This window comes from Pavona decussata, unplaced genomic scaffold (genome assembly GCF_977016875.1).
Source record: "Pavona decussata unplaced genomic scaffold, jaPavDecu1.1 SCAFFOLD_98, whole genome shotgun sequence".
NCBI classification, from domain to species: Eukaryota; Metazoa; Cnidaria; class Anthozoa; order Scleractinia; family Agariciidae; genus Pavona; species Pavona decussata.
In genome coordinates this window covers 522501-536708 of record NW_028145514.1, presented here as the reverse complement: position 1 = coordinate 536708, position 14208 = coordinate 522501, and the positions used below count along the sequence as shown (strand labels likewise).

The window sequence follows — 14208 nt, the reverse complement described above, 5'->3', positions numbered from 1 at the left end:
AAATGGTCTGGATAAAAGCAGTGAGGAAATTAATTTTAAGAAAAACACGACACTCCTGAGTTTTACAGACATGTTTCGGCAGTTGCCTCTGCCATCTTCAGTGTAAAATGAACAACAAATTTCAGTGAAATATAAATGCTAAAGAAATTACAATAATAATAGCAATAATTAAGATTATAACAATAGTAATACAAAATTAAACAGAAAGTTTTAATTTAACATGTTTGACCTGTGCGTTAAGTGTAAGTTTGTCCCAAACTATGTGCAACGCCTCTTTGATTTTAAGGGCAAACTGCGTGGATGCCTGATCGATGAGGCAAAATTGTCGCGGGAGCATGCAGAGCGACATGCTGACGAAGTCCGTTTCAAAGTGTTCCCTTACACGTGTGTTGAAATGTCTGGTGGTCTCATCGACATAGCAAGCTGCACAGCCTGCACACGAAAATACCATGCCATAAAATGGTATGACAAAGTAATAATAAAACACTAACGCCAAGATTCTACAGTCAGTATTGCAGGTTGTTAGAAATTCAAATACCTGGCGGGCTATTCGTTACTCTATTTTAGTGGTTTTATTCTACAAAGTGACGGTTTTAGACATTTCAATACAAAAGAAACAGCTCCTTGTGACTTAGTAAAGGGTAATAGAGGTCAAAATGACAGTAATTCAAGGAAAGTAATTTGCAGGACTTTGACTACTGACCGCTTAACAGAGGGTGATCGCGTAATACGGTGCTGTTTAATAAGGTTCGACGGTTTTTAAGGCCTAGTGGCAGAGAATGTCAGGGTCACGCGAAGATTAAAATCCAACACCCGTGCTGGCCTGAGTAGGTGGCGGATGTTGGGCGAAGAGAACGTTGGGCGAACGAGCGACGAACCTGCGAGGCGAGGAATGGAAAGGGCGATTTGACAAGAGGCGGTTTCAGATGTTTTTTTTTTTTTTTTGTACAACGCTAATGGCGGCTTTGCCGCGACCAAAAAGTTATATTTGCGCGCTAATGAGGCTGTACTCGTGTAATCTCCTTTTTGACATTGAATCGCAGGTTGTCGAGCCTTGATGAAGGGAAGAATATAATTATTTTTCGACATTGATATTTTGAGTTGCTTCTAGAGTCCTTCTAATCTAGACGCCTCACAGACTCCTACCACACAACGCGTATAATTCACATTTGTTTATTTGTTTTTATGTAAACATTTACCAACAGAAAAAACCTGTTATTTAATAAAATGCGATAGTGGAGAGGTTCAAGACCTAAAAGCGACTAAAGCACGTACGAAAACAAGAAAGTATTTATGACCATTTATAGGCGAAGAAAATTTGTTATTCACCTTGATTGATGCCATGGCTTCTGTGTAAAATGATAATCGATGATAATCGGCAGGGACCGCAGGGACCGACTTGGGTTTAGTTTTGCTGGGTATGTGCCGCTGGCCTCTCAGAGCCCCTGCCCCATTATAGTCTATTTTGTGACCAGTTATAGACCCCATCTTAGTCACTTTTGGGAAAATGTAATTTTCGCGATCCCAACTAAGTCACTTTCTATTTATGTATCTACTTTATCAATCCTTTAATTAGGTCATCCTAAAATGAATTGACACATTTTTTAAAATTGAATGAAGAACTTTTCACATACAGTACAAGCATTCTAATCTTTCTAGAATTTTCTTACTCCAAAAATCCGAAAATTTGCAACCCCATTCTAGTAACTCTATTGAAAATGGAACCCCATTCTAGTCAATCCAGTCGTGAAAACGCGACCCCATCCAGCGGCACATCCCCGTTAGCCTCTTATAAGGAAGTAACCCCCCCGGGGATGAAACTCGGCTGATTCACAAAATCTCAGTCTACACTGCCACAATTATTTCGCTCACACGTGATGGACGAACAAAGTCCGAGCAAATCTCCCGCCAAAAGAACGTTTGGAGCCTGCACAATATGACGTCATCAGCGGTAGTTGTTTCCACGCGCATGCAACGTGCGCCTGGCCACGTCTGGTTCCAAAACAAAAATGGAGGAACAGGTAAGATTGGAAAATCTTGTTTATTGGGCTACAAACAGCCCCTAGTGCAATCATTTGCCATGTGTAATACATACTAACGCTAGCCCTTTTTAAATAGGAGATCGCTCAGCTCGACCTCCTCTGCAAGCAGTTGTACGAGGCCACGGATACTGCAACTCGAAACGCAGCGGAGAGGGCCCTGTCTACTTTCACCAACTCCCCCGACTGTCTGACAAAATGCCAGTATCTTCTTGAACGAGGAAATGTGAGTTTTACTGTAATGTTTTTGTAAGCATCCTGATATAGTGAGAAGTTAAAATATGCAGTTGTTCGTTTGTTTCTCGTATTTTAGGATCCAGGCATGTTAATTAAGCTTAATTACAAATTGATCTCATGGGCCGGGGTCAAATCTTTATAGTCAAGCTTAAATTCAAAAGGTTTCCGCTCGGTTTCACTTCAGTTTCTTGTCAATGATGACCAAAATGTTTTAGCACTTCTTAAGGAAGGTCGGTAGAATTAAATGTAGAGTGTAAGTTTGAATTGATTTTTTTGCGCGCAAACAGGAATGATCATGAACAAGCTCTTGATGTGCACGTGCGCCTTCCAAATTTGACAGTTGATATTGGCAGCATGCAGTCTGCACTGAAGCACAGTTATCCAGTCCTTGTCTAGGCTAGAAAATAGCCTGTTACTATTATTCTCATTCATTTTTGTTTTTGTTATACTTGTGCTTTGTCGCAGTTAGTTAAATTTTACTAATACTGTTATTGCTGCAGGCTTTGTGTTGAAATTGTACAATACACTTTACCATTCATTTGATAGAAGAGAATGTTGTTAATCAAAGTTTCCAGTTTTGGAGGATTTGGTATGCAAAGGTAGACTTGTGATAGGAAAAAAAAAATAGATTAATTGAAACTCTCTTAAAATTACCAAATTCCAACACCTTGAAATTGATATTTAACAATTATTATTCCATAAGCATGCATTGGATACAGCTGTATGAGATAATAGATGGTCACTGAGGCATGTAGCACCGAGTTGGCTATAATCATCTCATATCCAACAAGCATGAGTGTAATAATTATTATAAAAACAACAAAGAAATATTGCTAGATCTTGCTGATTTTGCTTTGCAATAACAACCAGAAGACAATTTAACGCTTGCTATTTCTTGGGCACAATATAGTTGCTCATATTCCATGGCCGCTAAGCCAATCAAATTCATGGAATTATATTATGCAATGATCCAGTTTTTATTAATTTTAAATAATTGTAACATGGCATGGTCATTGGTGCAAGGATTGTCTTGTTTTGGCCATAAATTTCATGAGAACACTGGCTATGGTGTTTGTTACCCTTTGTCTCAAATGTATTCTTGGTCCAAGTGTGGGATAATCATACATGTATAATTTGGTCATTTGTTTTGACTTTGTTTGGAGATGGGCTGGGTTGCTTGTTTACTTAAAACAAATATGCAGAGCTAGAGACTTACTTTTTAGTTTACTAGCCCAGTGGCTAGTAACTGGTGTAATTTTACTAGCCAAAACAAACTTTTCTTTCACACGTGGTGGGAAGCAGATTCTGCCATTTGTTGCCTTTGTAACAGGAACTTGCAGAAGTGAATCGTTTGTTTCCTTTTTAGGTGTTTCAACTTATTGTGTTAATTAAAGCGGTGAAGTCTATAAAATTCGCAAACAGTTTTTGCTTTACTAGTTTCTCTGCTCTTGATTCACGCAAATAAGAATATTTTCATTTTCTATTGCTGCTGTCAAGATTCCTGTTGTGTAAAAATCGTAAGATTTTGGAGGTATAAAAATCATAAGGTGTCCAACCTTGTTTTGGAGTATCCTTTCTAGTAACAACTGTTCATTAATTATTACAAAGGTTTGTTCAAGAATGTTGGTTTTTTTACATAATGCTGTAACATTACAGTACTTTCTTAAACACCAGCAATGGTAGAACGCTTTGTGTAAAATTGAAGTACTTTAGAGGAAAAACAACAACAACAAAAACAAACATATACACCCCTATGTAGTAGATTTATACTACGGAAAATACTACGGTTAAGTTAAAGTAATGTGGATCCGGATTTGAACCAAAGTGGCATTGGATCGACCGATCCGGCCAAGAATAGCATGGATACCCCCCTAGCTGAAACTGAAGTTTTACTAGTCTGTGGCTTGGTGGCTATCGTTATTCTGGAGCCCTGCACTGACCACAGTGTAAATAATGCTATTACTCACTTGTTATGTTTTTTTTAAATCACTAATTAAAGAACTAGTCATAGTATATGTTTATAAATTGTGTAAGGTTGACATGTATCTCTGGCAATCACATGCTTCAAGAGTGAGGCATGGTCATACAGTGTATGTGTATAATTTGCTTGCTTGTTTTGGCTAGGAGATGATTCTTCTATACTGTAGGTTGCTTGTTTCATGTAAGCACTGGCTACAGTGTATATTGCACGTAGTCTAAAATGTATATTTTGCAGTCATTGTTTTTAAAGAACAAATTATACACTGTAGTCATTGATATATTGGTGTTGTCAAGCCCTAGGATTAATTTTCATGGTAATGATCATTTCCAGTTTCTTGTTGTTACCACTTTGAAGAAAATAATTATAAAACTGATACAGTGCATATTCAACCTTGGTCATAAAAATTAATTGGATATGGGTTTTCCTCAAGGGGTAGAGCAGTTCTTTGGTTATGACTTAATTGGGTTATATACAAATCTAAAATTTTGCTTCAAATTGCTTGCTTTCTCAATGTGCCTTGTCCAGCGTACATGCGATACATTCTGGAATTTCGCGCACCATCTTGGATTTTAACAATGAAAAACATTATCTCTTGATGGTGGCTCCTGTGCAATGAAGAAGTACATGTATATATCTGTTAGTTTTGTAAAAGATAGTAATCACAAGAGAGGTGTAGAATTTTAGTACTGAAATTTACTGTGTATTCCATGCTTTTTAAAAGTTGCAATTTTTCTCGTTATTTCTTTTCAGTCTTCTTATTCACAACTGATAGCGGCATCCTCCTTGACGAGACTGATTAGTAAGAATACAAGTCTTCCTGTTGAACAGAGACTTGACATGCGTGAGTATTTGACATTATATCCAAGTTGACCAGTGTTGAGCTTGTACAGGTTGCTACATGTACAATGTATCTTGGCTTTCCTTAAACTATATGGATAAGGGGTTTAGTTTCTAAAGAAACTGTGTTGCTGCTTTGGTGGCATTCAAGTGGAAATGAAAGTTTGGTTTATCAGCAGCGTTGATAATTAAAGGTAAATTGGGCACGGTAAAGAGATTCAACCTCGAGTCTCTTTACGGTGGCCAATTTAACAAATGTACGTTTGGTTATCAACTCTTTTGATAAACCAAACATTCTTCCCTTAAACTGTTCAGGCTTTTTAGATCCCCAAGGACTCTTTAACTGAGTAAGTTTTAGAGTTTTAGAAGACACTACAGGACCTACAGGAGGTAGTTGAAATCCTGCACAATCCTATATAAAACTTTGTAAGATTGTATGAGTAAGTACATGTACAGGGATAAGATTGTACAAGATTGTACAGCAAAACAAAGCAAAACAACAACAATAACAACAACAACAACAAAAATGAAAATAAAGACAAATATCTTTGAGCCCCCAATGGAATTCAAGGCAAATAAAGAATAAAGATGATTATTTAAATCATAACTTGCACATCCCTCATTCTACTAAGATCTTTATACTGAGTTTATCTAGTGTAATGAAGTAGTAGTGATAAAAGTGCTGAACTGGGCCACGTTCCAGCTTATGCCTTTTGTGAGCATGAGGTATTTACTAAAGAGGGGGAAATTGCAACCCAGGACCTTCCCAACACTGGTGGCATGCTCTAACCACTGTGTTATGAGGACATTCCGGAGTTAAAAACAGCGTTTAGACTGTAGATTTGTACAGGAATCAGGAGTCATTTGTACTAGTAAGTTTGTATAGACATGCAATCCCCTTGAAAGGCAACTGTACATGAATTATACAGACTTGAAGTGTACATGTACTCAACCATTTTGAGTTCTCAAGAGCTTTGGTTATTATTGGTTAGACTTGTCAATTCAGCAAAGCAGGGAATCTGCTTTCAGTTTGAGTTTAAGTCTGTCATGCAAGACTTTTTTTGACATTTATTTTATCAACATTTTGATGTACTTATGATGTGCTCGTATTCCAAGTAGAAGACGGGTGGCGGATTTACAGTACATAGGACACTTTTTCTTTTCTTTTAATCGAACCACTTCTTATGGATGTATTTTGTTTCTGTTTTGCAGGTAACTATGTGTTGAACTATCTTGGAACAAGACCAAATCTGGCTTCTTATGTTTCTCAGTCACTGATACAGGTAAGTTAATTGGTTACTTCCGTCTGGAGTGGCAGATGGCTTATGCAAAAGCTCTTTGTCGCTGTCTATTTTTATGCCACCTAACACTGTACACTGTTGATCCTCTTGATACACTTTTTAGGACAAATATGAAATGAACAAAACCTGTACAGTGCACACTTTTTTTTGTTAAGTTTCTTGCCAGGTTGACAAAGTTGAGCTGGTTTGATGTGCAAAAAACCGAGTTAGTGTTCAGAACCATTGTAGATGATGTTGGAAAATTTCTTCAGGTAAGTTTATAATCTTGTTAATGTTGGTAGTGGCATACCCACATACAGTCGAACCTGTATATAACGGCCACCCTCGGGACTTGAGTAACTGGCCGCTTAATACAGGATCACTAAAAATACTCACTGCGCGTGGTCTAATGTCAATTTTAATGGCGTATCATACAAAAACACTTCATGCAAGGAAACAATAGGACAATCAACACTCTTTCAAGTGATCAATACTTTAAACAAAGTTCAGTGTCAACTTAACGGTATAATATACGTGACATTGTGTTAAGGTACTATACAATAAATTGTCCTCTACTCTCCTACGGTATGCAGTGCTCTATTTCTATGACTTACAGTTCACAACAAAATATCTCATTCCGTCCTTTCATAGTTGTTACGCTCAATGTTCAATGTCACATGGCTGAGGAACAAGTTAATTAAAGAGGAATTTAAATTCTTGCTAAAGAGTGAAGCATATTCAAAACAAACTTTTTTTAGCGTTCGTGGTATGGTACTGTACTTCAGCACATTGCGGACATCTGAAAAGCGTTAACTATATTAAACGGCCGAGTATCAGCCTACAGTAACTTTGTACATGTTATTTCTTTACACTGATGCTGGATCGTATTTTAAACACAATAAAATACTGCATAAATAACATATGGCTTAGTTTCCATTCAAGGGTGGCCGCTAAATACAGGTAAAAATAAAAAAGAAAGACAAACATAGGACTGCTACTGGGTGGCCGCGGCCGCTTAATAGAGGTGGCCGCCTAATACAGTCAACAAATACAGCGTTTGTTTGAGCAAACAATAGGGACTTTAAAAAATGGCCGCCTAATAGAGGGTGGCCGCTTAATACAGGGCCATCATATACAGGTTCGACTGTACATGTAGCACACCCTTATTTTTTGCAAACACATGGACAGCCCTGTACATGTAATTGTTAAATGGCTGAAAAATAGCATGTCATAATAATAATGTTTAATGTAATCTCAGAAATAATCTGCAAATAATTATCTGGGATTTTTTTGACTGCTCAGCTTGAACTTGCACTAGGACCCCTAATTCTCTTTTTTTTCAGCTTACTAATGTGCTGTTCTTGGTAAATCGTGAGAGGCAGCATAGTTGAGTTGCTAGGGTGACAGACTCCCACTCTGACCACTAACTGTAGTTGTTTCACAGTAGACTTAGAACCTGTAGTTCAACTCTTTGACAATAATTGTAAAATAGCCAACTGGTCTGCCTCCTGCCTGTTCGGATTGTTAATTTTTCCATGTCCTACATGTATTTGAAACAAATGTTTCATTATCCCTGAAAAGCCCTTCAGATGGAGAGCATCATCATTATCATCATCATCATCAGCATCGTCATCATCATCATCATCATCATTATTATCATCATTGTAGTCATCATCGTCATCATCATAATAAATACCCTAATAACAATTATGAAGAATACAGTAGTATTACATAATTATGGGCAGCCCCATCCCTATAATACCTATAACACTATTTGAATGTTTAAAACATCACAAATTGTATCATCTGGTTCAGTTCATTGATTGCAATACAGTAAACCCACTGCAAAGGTCTCAATTGTGCTGGCGTCTATGAATTTAAGGAGATACAGTACTGAATCTGGATCTGGATTTCTCTTTATTTAATTACATTACTATATTCAGTTGAGCCTGTAAGTCATTAGATTCAGGCGGCCGAAAACATGGAGAGTGGGTTGTGGACAAGACGTCTTTAACAAATTTACCTACAGTGTACCTCACTTTTTGTGCTACTGTTCCAAGAATAATTTTTTGTGTTAAAGGGAAACATTGTTGTAGCTGTAACAAGTTCACTGTACCTTTTGTCAAGTGCTGAATACATGTACATGCAAGTCACTATAAAAAATCTAAAAAAACTTGGCACGGCAATATTATTTTAGTAGAGTAACCTTCTATTCCTGTGATAAGGAGTCAGATTTCCAACAGTTGGCTCAAGAATATCACTGTCAAGCCTATCAGTTGCTTTTCCTGTCCTATTTTTTTTTGTAAACATTCTCATGAGTCATTTGCTTTGCTCCTATCAGGGCTCTGTAGATCATTGTATTACCGGTGTTCATATCCTGTCACAGTTGGTCTGTGAAATGAACCAGGTGTGTGTGTGTGTGTTTATGACTTAATGTAGTATATACAGCAGCTGTAATAAGGTAAATAATTTGGAAATCTTTGTTTCCAAATACAATACATTGTTGGATGTGTCAGAATGCTTGGCTACTGTTATTATTGTCTACAGCATACAGTTAACTCTCTTTATTGCAGACACCCTTAGGACCGTGAGTTTGCGTCCTTAATAGCAAAAGTCCGTAATAGCGAGAATTTATTTCAAATGTCTGTAATTAAGTTTTGCCTAGGATTTAGCTGCTGTCCGTATTATCGGGGTGTCTGTAATAGCGAGGTGTCAGCAAGGCGAGAGTTGACTGTACTTGGGTTTGACAAGGTCTTAGGCCTTAGATGTACATTTACATGTAGGTACATCTTAAGGTGCAGGTTGCTAACATTGGGAGGCGAACAACTAAACATGAAAATAAGTAAATAAAGAATTTTAAAATAGTGTAAGTTGATGATATGCTAGTAATTTTATGCAAGTGACTTAGAATCTCATCAAATGAGGGTTTCACAGTGGGTGACATGGCTTGCTAGAGCCCCATAAACTTGATTATGTCATCCATCTGTTACGCTTTTGTATGGAGCTATAACAAACAAAAAACACAGGAGCAGTAACTGAGATGATTGTTTGAGGCTCTAGGTACTGTGCAACAATGGAATAATTATACATGCGCAGATCAAAAATATGTGCAAGTCAGACCTTGTGTAGGACTTCCAAGTACATCAGCGTATTGTACCAAGGTATATTATTTTACAACTAAAGAGTTTAAACCAACAGACTAGAATCAGACATTCTGTGAGTGAGAGAATTTGTGTACTGTTGTATATAAATCACTTTTGTAATAGAAAATCAGACAGGAGGGGAAGGGGTTATGGTTATTTGATTTTGAGGAGTTCATGGATACAATAATTCCTTTTGTTGTTACATTTTGTTGTTGTTACATGATAATTGACCGATAACATTTAATGATTTTTGTTATATCAGGCTGACTCAACTAGATCACTCACAAAACACAGAAAGGTAAGTTTTACATCACAGACTGATACGGTTGTGTCTCAGATTTAAGCATTGGCAAGAGCTGCTTTTAATTAAGGCTACTACCAACAGTTGTGCTAACTTATGCTGAGGATTAGATTTAGTTGATAGGGTGTTACAGTCAGGTTTAAGTGGCTGTTTCACACAGTACTGTGCACTAATAAGCTGCCTTGTGTCATTATTAGGTTAATGCTATCAGATGAAGAATAATGACTGTATTAATTGTTTTGTTGATTTTCAGATTGCATCGTCATTCAGAGATCTATCACTTTTCAACATTTTCAACTTGTCTATCAGCCTGTTACGTGAGGTAAGGGTACCATGGTGTTACTTGTTAAATTCAAATCATCCGATTAAAACATTCCTTTCTTTAAATTTGTTCTCCTTTTCCACTATAGGCCTACAACAAACAATTGAACTTGCAACATGGAAGTCAGGTTGGTGTTTCTTACCTGTACACTATATGTGCGTGTAGTTCTCGGTCAATGTTGTCTGAACAACAGTAGTGAGACTCCGCTTAAGGGTTTTCATTAAGCCTAATGAAGCTGGTCTCTTGTCGGCCACAAACTGAAGAAAGTCTTGCATAGCTTTAACTTAGGCCACTTTAAAATTGCTGATTCTCCACTCATCCTTTTGTAGATAACAGTGTTCCTTGACACACACATTTAATTTGTTGTTTTATTATGTCTTACAGCACAGCTTGATGAGCCATCTTCTTCAACTCACGTGCAACTGTCTGTCGTTTGACTTCATTGGCACCTCCATGGATGAGTCATCAGATGACCTTGGCACAGTGCAGATCCCGACTAGCTGGAGAGGAGGTAAATTTGAATCAACATTTTTTTTGCCTTAAGTCATAGGGCATTACAGGTTAATTATTGTTTTATAATTGGTGGTTGGTTAGTGGTCGAAGCTGTGTATGCTTAAAGATTGTTTTCTAAGTTTTAAGGAAGCCAGCAATGGAAATTAGACTAGAGTGAGCATCTTTTTGCCAAATTATCATTTTTTGATGTTGATTACTGTATGTGTCTCAGTGTCAAAAGACTTAGAGCTGCCATAGGAATGGTTGAGTCTCAGCTTGATTCTGTGTACTTGTAGTTCTTTGATTTCTCCATATCTCTGCCTTTTAAAAATTATATACAGCTTGATGCATGTGGCAGTGTATTCTGTCAGTAGTAAGTGAGTGCATTGCTCACAATCTGTAAAACTTGTCATGGAATGGGAGTAGACTTTACTTGTAATTTATCATTGTTTTTACATTTTTGTTTTTGCTTTTCTTTTGTAGCATTTTTGAATTTTGCCACTCTTCAGCTGTTTTTTGACCTGTATAGAGCTCTGCCCACTTCACTTTCTCCAATGGTAAGTGAATTTGGTTTCAAGGGTTTTGCCACAAAGGTGATCTTAGCTGTTTGTTTCTTTTAGACAGACAGCTTTGAAGCAGTCAGACCATGCTGTAGGCTTCCTTTCTTAATCATTATTCTGTAAGAATTTTATGGTAAGGATTGTGCCTGGTTGTATTTTACAGGCCCTGTCCTGTTTGGTACAACTAGCCTCCATTAGGAGATCACTGTTTAACAATACTGAGAGAGCAAAATTCCTGGAACAGCTGGTCCAAGGTGTCAAAGGGATTCTTGAATCACCACAGGTTAGAATAATACTTCTTTAATATATACTATTAAAGGCTGGTGGCTGTCATTTACATGTAAATGCGAAATCGTAGAGTAAGTTCTTGAGAAGAAAACATGGTCATTAACATAACAGAAACTTTTACCTTATTCATTGCAAGTTGAAGGGAATGGAATGTCATTTCATGCCATTTGGAAGGGGTGGTGGGTGGGCTGGGTTGTGTGAGTGGGCAGGGGGTGGCGGGTTGTTAACAATGTGATAGATAAAATTAATGTTGTGTTCAGGGAAGAGCATTAAAATTGGGTAAAGTTTCAAGCGCTGGTAATAAATTGTAAGACGCTCTGCCCATACATATTTTACCTATTTCTACAAGCATTTCTGTTTGATTTTAATGTAGGAATTACTTTTCAGTCACTTGCAGACCCCAATAATTATCACGAGTTTTGCCGACTGCTTGCAAGACTGAAGTCTAACTATCAGCTTGGAGAGATTGTAAAGGTGGAGGGGTACAGTGAATTTATTGCACTTATAGCAAAGTTCACTGTAACAAGTCTACAGGTGAGCATTACGGCTTAACTAAGTCATTTATTTGAAAGTTCATTTCGGCCATATTAAGAGCCGTCCTCTGTAAATATCGACTATCGTCGTTTGGACGAGAAAAAATGAAATCCCTCAAACTTTCTCAGAAGAATGGTCTATATAAGTGATTCACATAAATATAACTTTCAGCTCAGTTCGATTCGTATTTTAGCTGTAGTGCGACCATCTTGGTTTTACCGCTCTGAGAGGGCTTTCAGCGGCCATTTTAGGCTACACTTTTAAGAATTTGCCTTACAAAGAAAGCGTTACAAATCCGAACAAAATCTCATTATTTGAGACAAGCAAATGTTTGTTGTTGTGTTGAGAAGCTTTTTGGGGAATTTGATCGAGATCTGATTTTTTTACAAAATTTTTAATTTCTTCCCTATTGAACTACTCTTAAAGTGCCAAAAAATGGCCAAGTTTAAACGAAAATATCGCTAAAGATACATTAGTTGGCATCCTAAAACAGCATCCCGGTCAAAGAGCAATGTCTTGTCTGTAAGAATATGCAATAAAATTTTTGGGCTGTTAAAAAGAGAAAATTACAGGAGAAGAAGTTTTAACTGTACTTTTGTCAACAAACACCGCCTTCGTAATTAGCATAACAACATGAAAATAACGATTTACTAAGAAAATAATGATAAATTCCACTTACCTCGTGAAATATCGAGAACTGGATATTTCAAAATATATCAATTTATAGTTTCAGTCGGATACAGCCGCATTTTCGATGATTTGTTGTGCGAAATCACTGTAATACACCGCAGCCGTTAAACTGAGTTGAATTCTTCAAAGTCCGTCAGGTCAATCATCGGCCGAAAAATTGCCTTCCGCCCCATGAGCTGCCGTGTGCAAGGTGCCAAATATTTCTTTGTTATCCTTAATGACCAAAACTTCTTTCAGCAACCATTTAAATCCTGCTTTTAACTGGAGATTCTCGTCAAGAAATCGTTTATGTTCCGTTGACCTTCCGCCGTGATTAATTAAACAATGAGATTGCGTTACAGAAACACGCGCACATCCAGACGGGTTGGGGTGGGGGTGGGGAGGGAACGAAAATGGAACAGCTCCTAAATAAAAAAAGGGCCTTTCAAGATTACTGTAAAAGCTATTTTATGCATTTCGGGTACTAAATAGGAAACTGCTGTCCCAGATATATGATATGTGCTCTATTTCTTTGGTTGGGGCGTGGGAGGGTTGGGGGGGGGGGGTTGGCAAGTAAAACACTAATTTACAGCATCAGTTGATCGTTGCTCTTCTGTTTCGGGTTCATATATGTTCACAACTATCCCAAGCTCACTAACAGCTATATATTTGTGATATTAGGTAACAGTGAAAAAGTTATATTCATCGGCACGTAAAATTAATATGAGGGTTTATATGGGATTACATATATCCCCTATTATAATCAGGGATACATGAAGTACATACCATTGAAGTACATACCCCATTTATACTACCGTCCCACCTACTCCGTACTTCTTCTTATATGAATTTTTTGTTGGATGCAATGTAATTTCATTTTATATAAATATACACACTTTTTTTTTTCATTTTTCCTTTATTTTTATTAATTTTTTTTTCGTGTTCCGGGATGTTCCTGGATGTTCCGGAATGTTTCATGTTCCGGTTTTATCGACGGCCCTTAATGCACACGTGTACGTCCCCAGCTTCAATATCCATTTAATACACTATCACTTAATAAAAAAAAATTAAATGAATGCATTAGTACAAATTGTATACACTGTATGGGCGTCAATGAAATTAGAGCTTTCCCCCCGTTCCCCTTAGCACGTGACTAATATATGCCGCAGAGCAAATTTCATAAGGAAGAAAATTTGATAAGGAAGAATTTATGAGATTCAAATACGTGTTTTTCAAAAGCATTAGTTTAGAGAGTACGATCTAATAGGACAGTTTGCTTCTTGCTAAGTTACACGCTTTTCACTCCGCAAATGCTTCTATTTTTAGCGTCTTCGTGTGAAAAAGTGTAAAGAAGTGTAATTGCAGGTGATAACTTGTGATCCGAAATGGCATGGAAACCAGGTTGTGAATTTCGTGGGGGAGTTCAAAATAAATGTATTCGCTTCAAGGAATGAATACTTATGATTTGTACTTTGGTGTTTCTTAAGAGAAGACTAGTAAAATAAATATCAAAATACTCATACTA

At 37.2% G+C, this 14208-nt stretch overlaps 1 protein-coding gene across 1 annotated transcript in view; it reads left to right on the top strand.

The window, feature by feature from the left end:
- Window positions 1-1931: 1931 nt before the first annotated feature.
- The window catches only part of LOC146472489 (exportin-7-like), a 32221-nt gene continuing 19944 nt past the window's right edge, over window positions 1932-14208 (top strand). Inside the window, exons 1-13 of the mRNA XM_085119257.1 lie at window positions 1932-2021; window positions 2119-2265; window positions 5008-5098; window positions 6307-6377; window positions 6551-6646; window positions 8716-8781; window positions 9780-9815; window positions 10072-10140; window positions 10229-10267; window positions 10525-10651; window positions 11116-11189; window positions 11356-11475; window positions 11868-12014. Coding sequence (XP_084975383.1) covers window positions 2010-2021; window positions 2119-2265; window positions 5008-5098; window positions 6307-6377; window positions 6551-6646; window positions 8716-8781; window positions 9780-9815; window positions 10072-10140; window positions 10229-10267; window positions 10525-10651; window positions 11116-11189; window positions 11356-11475; window positions 11868-12014 — 1095 coding nt within the window. The 5' untranslated portion in view covers window positions 1932-2009. The remainder of the gene's footprint in view (window positions 2022-2118; window positions 2266-5007; window positions 5099-6306; window positions 6378-6550; window positions 6647-8715; window positions 8782-9779; window positions 9816-10071; window positions 10141-10228; window positions 10268-10524; window positions 10652-11115; window positions 11190-11355; window positions 11476-11867; window positions 12015-14208) is intronic.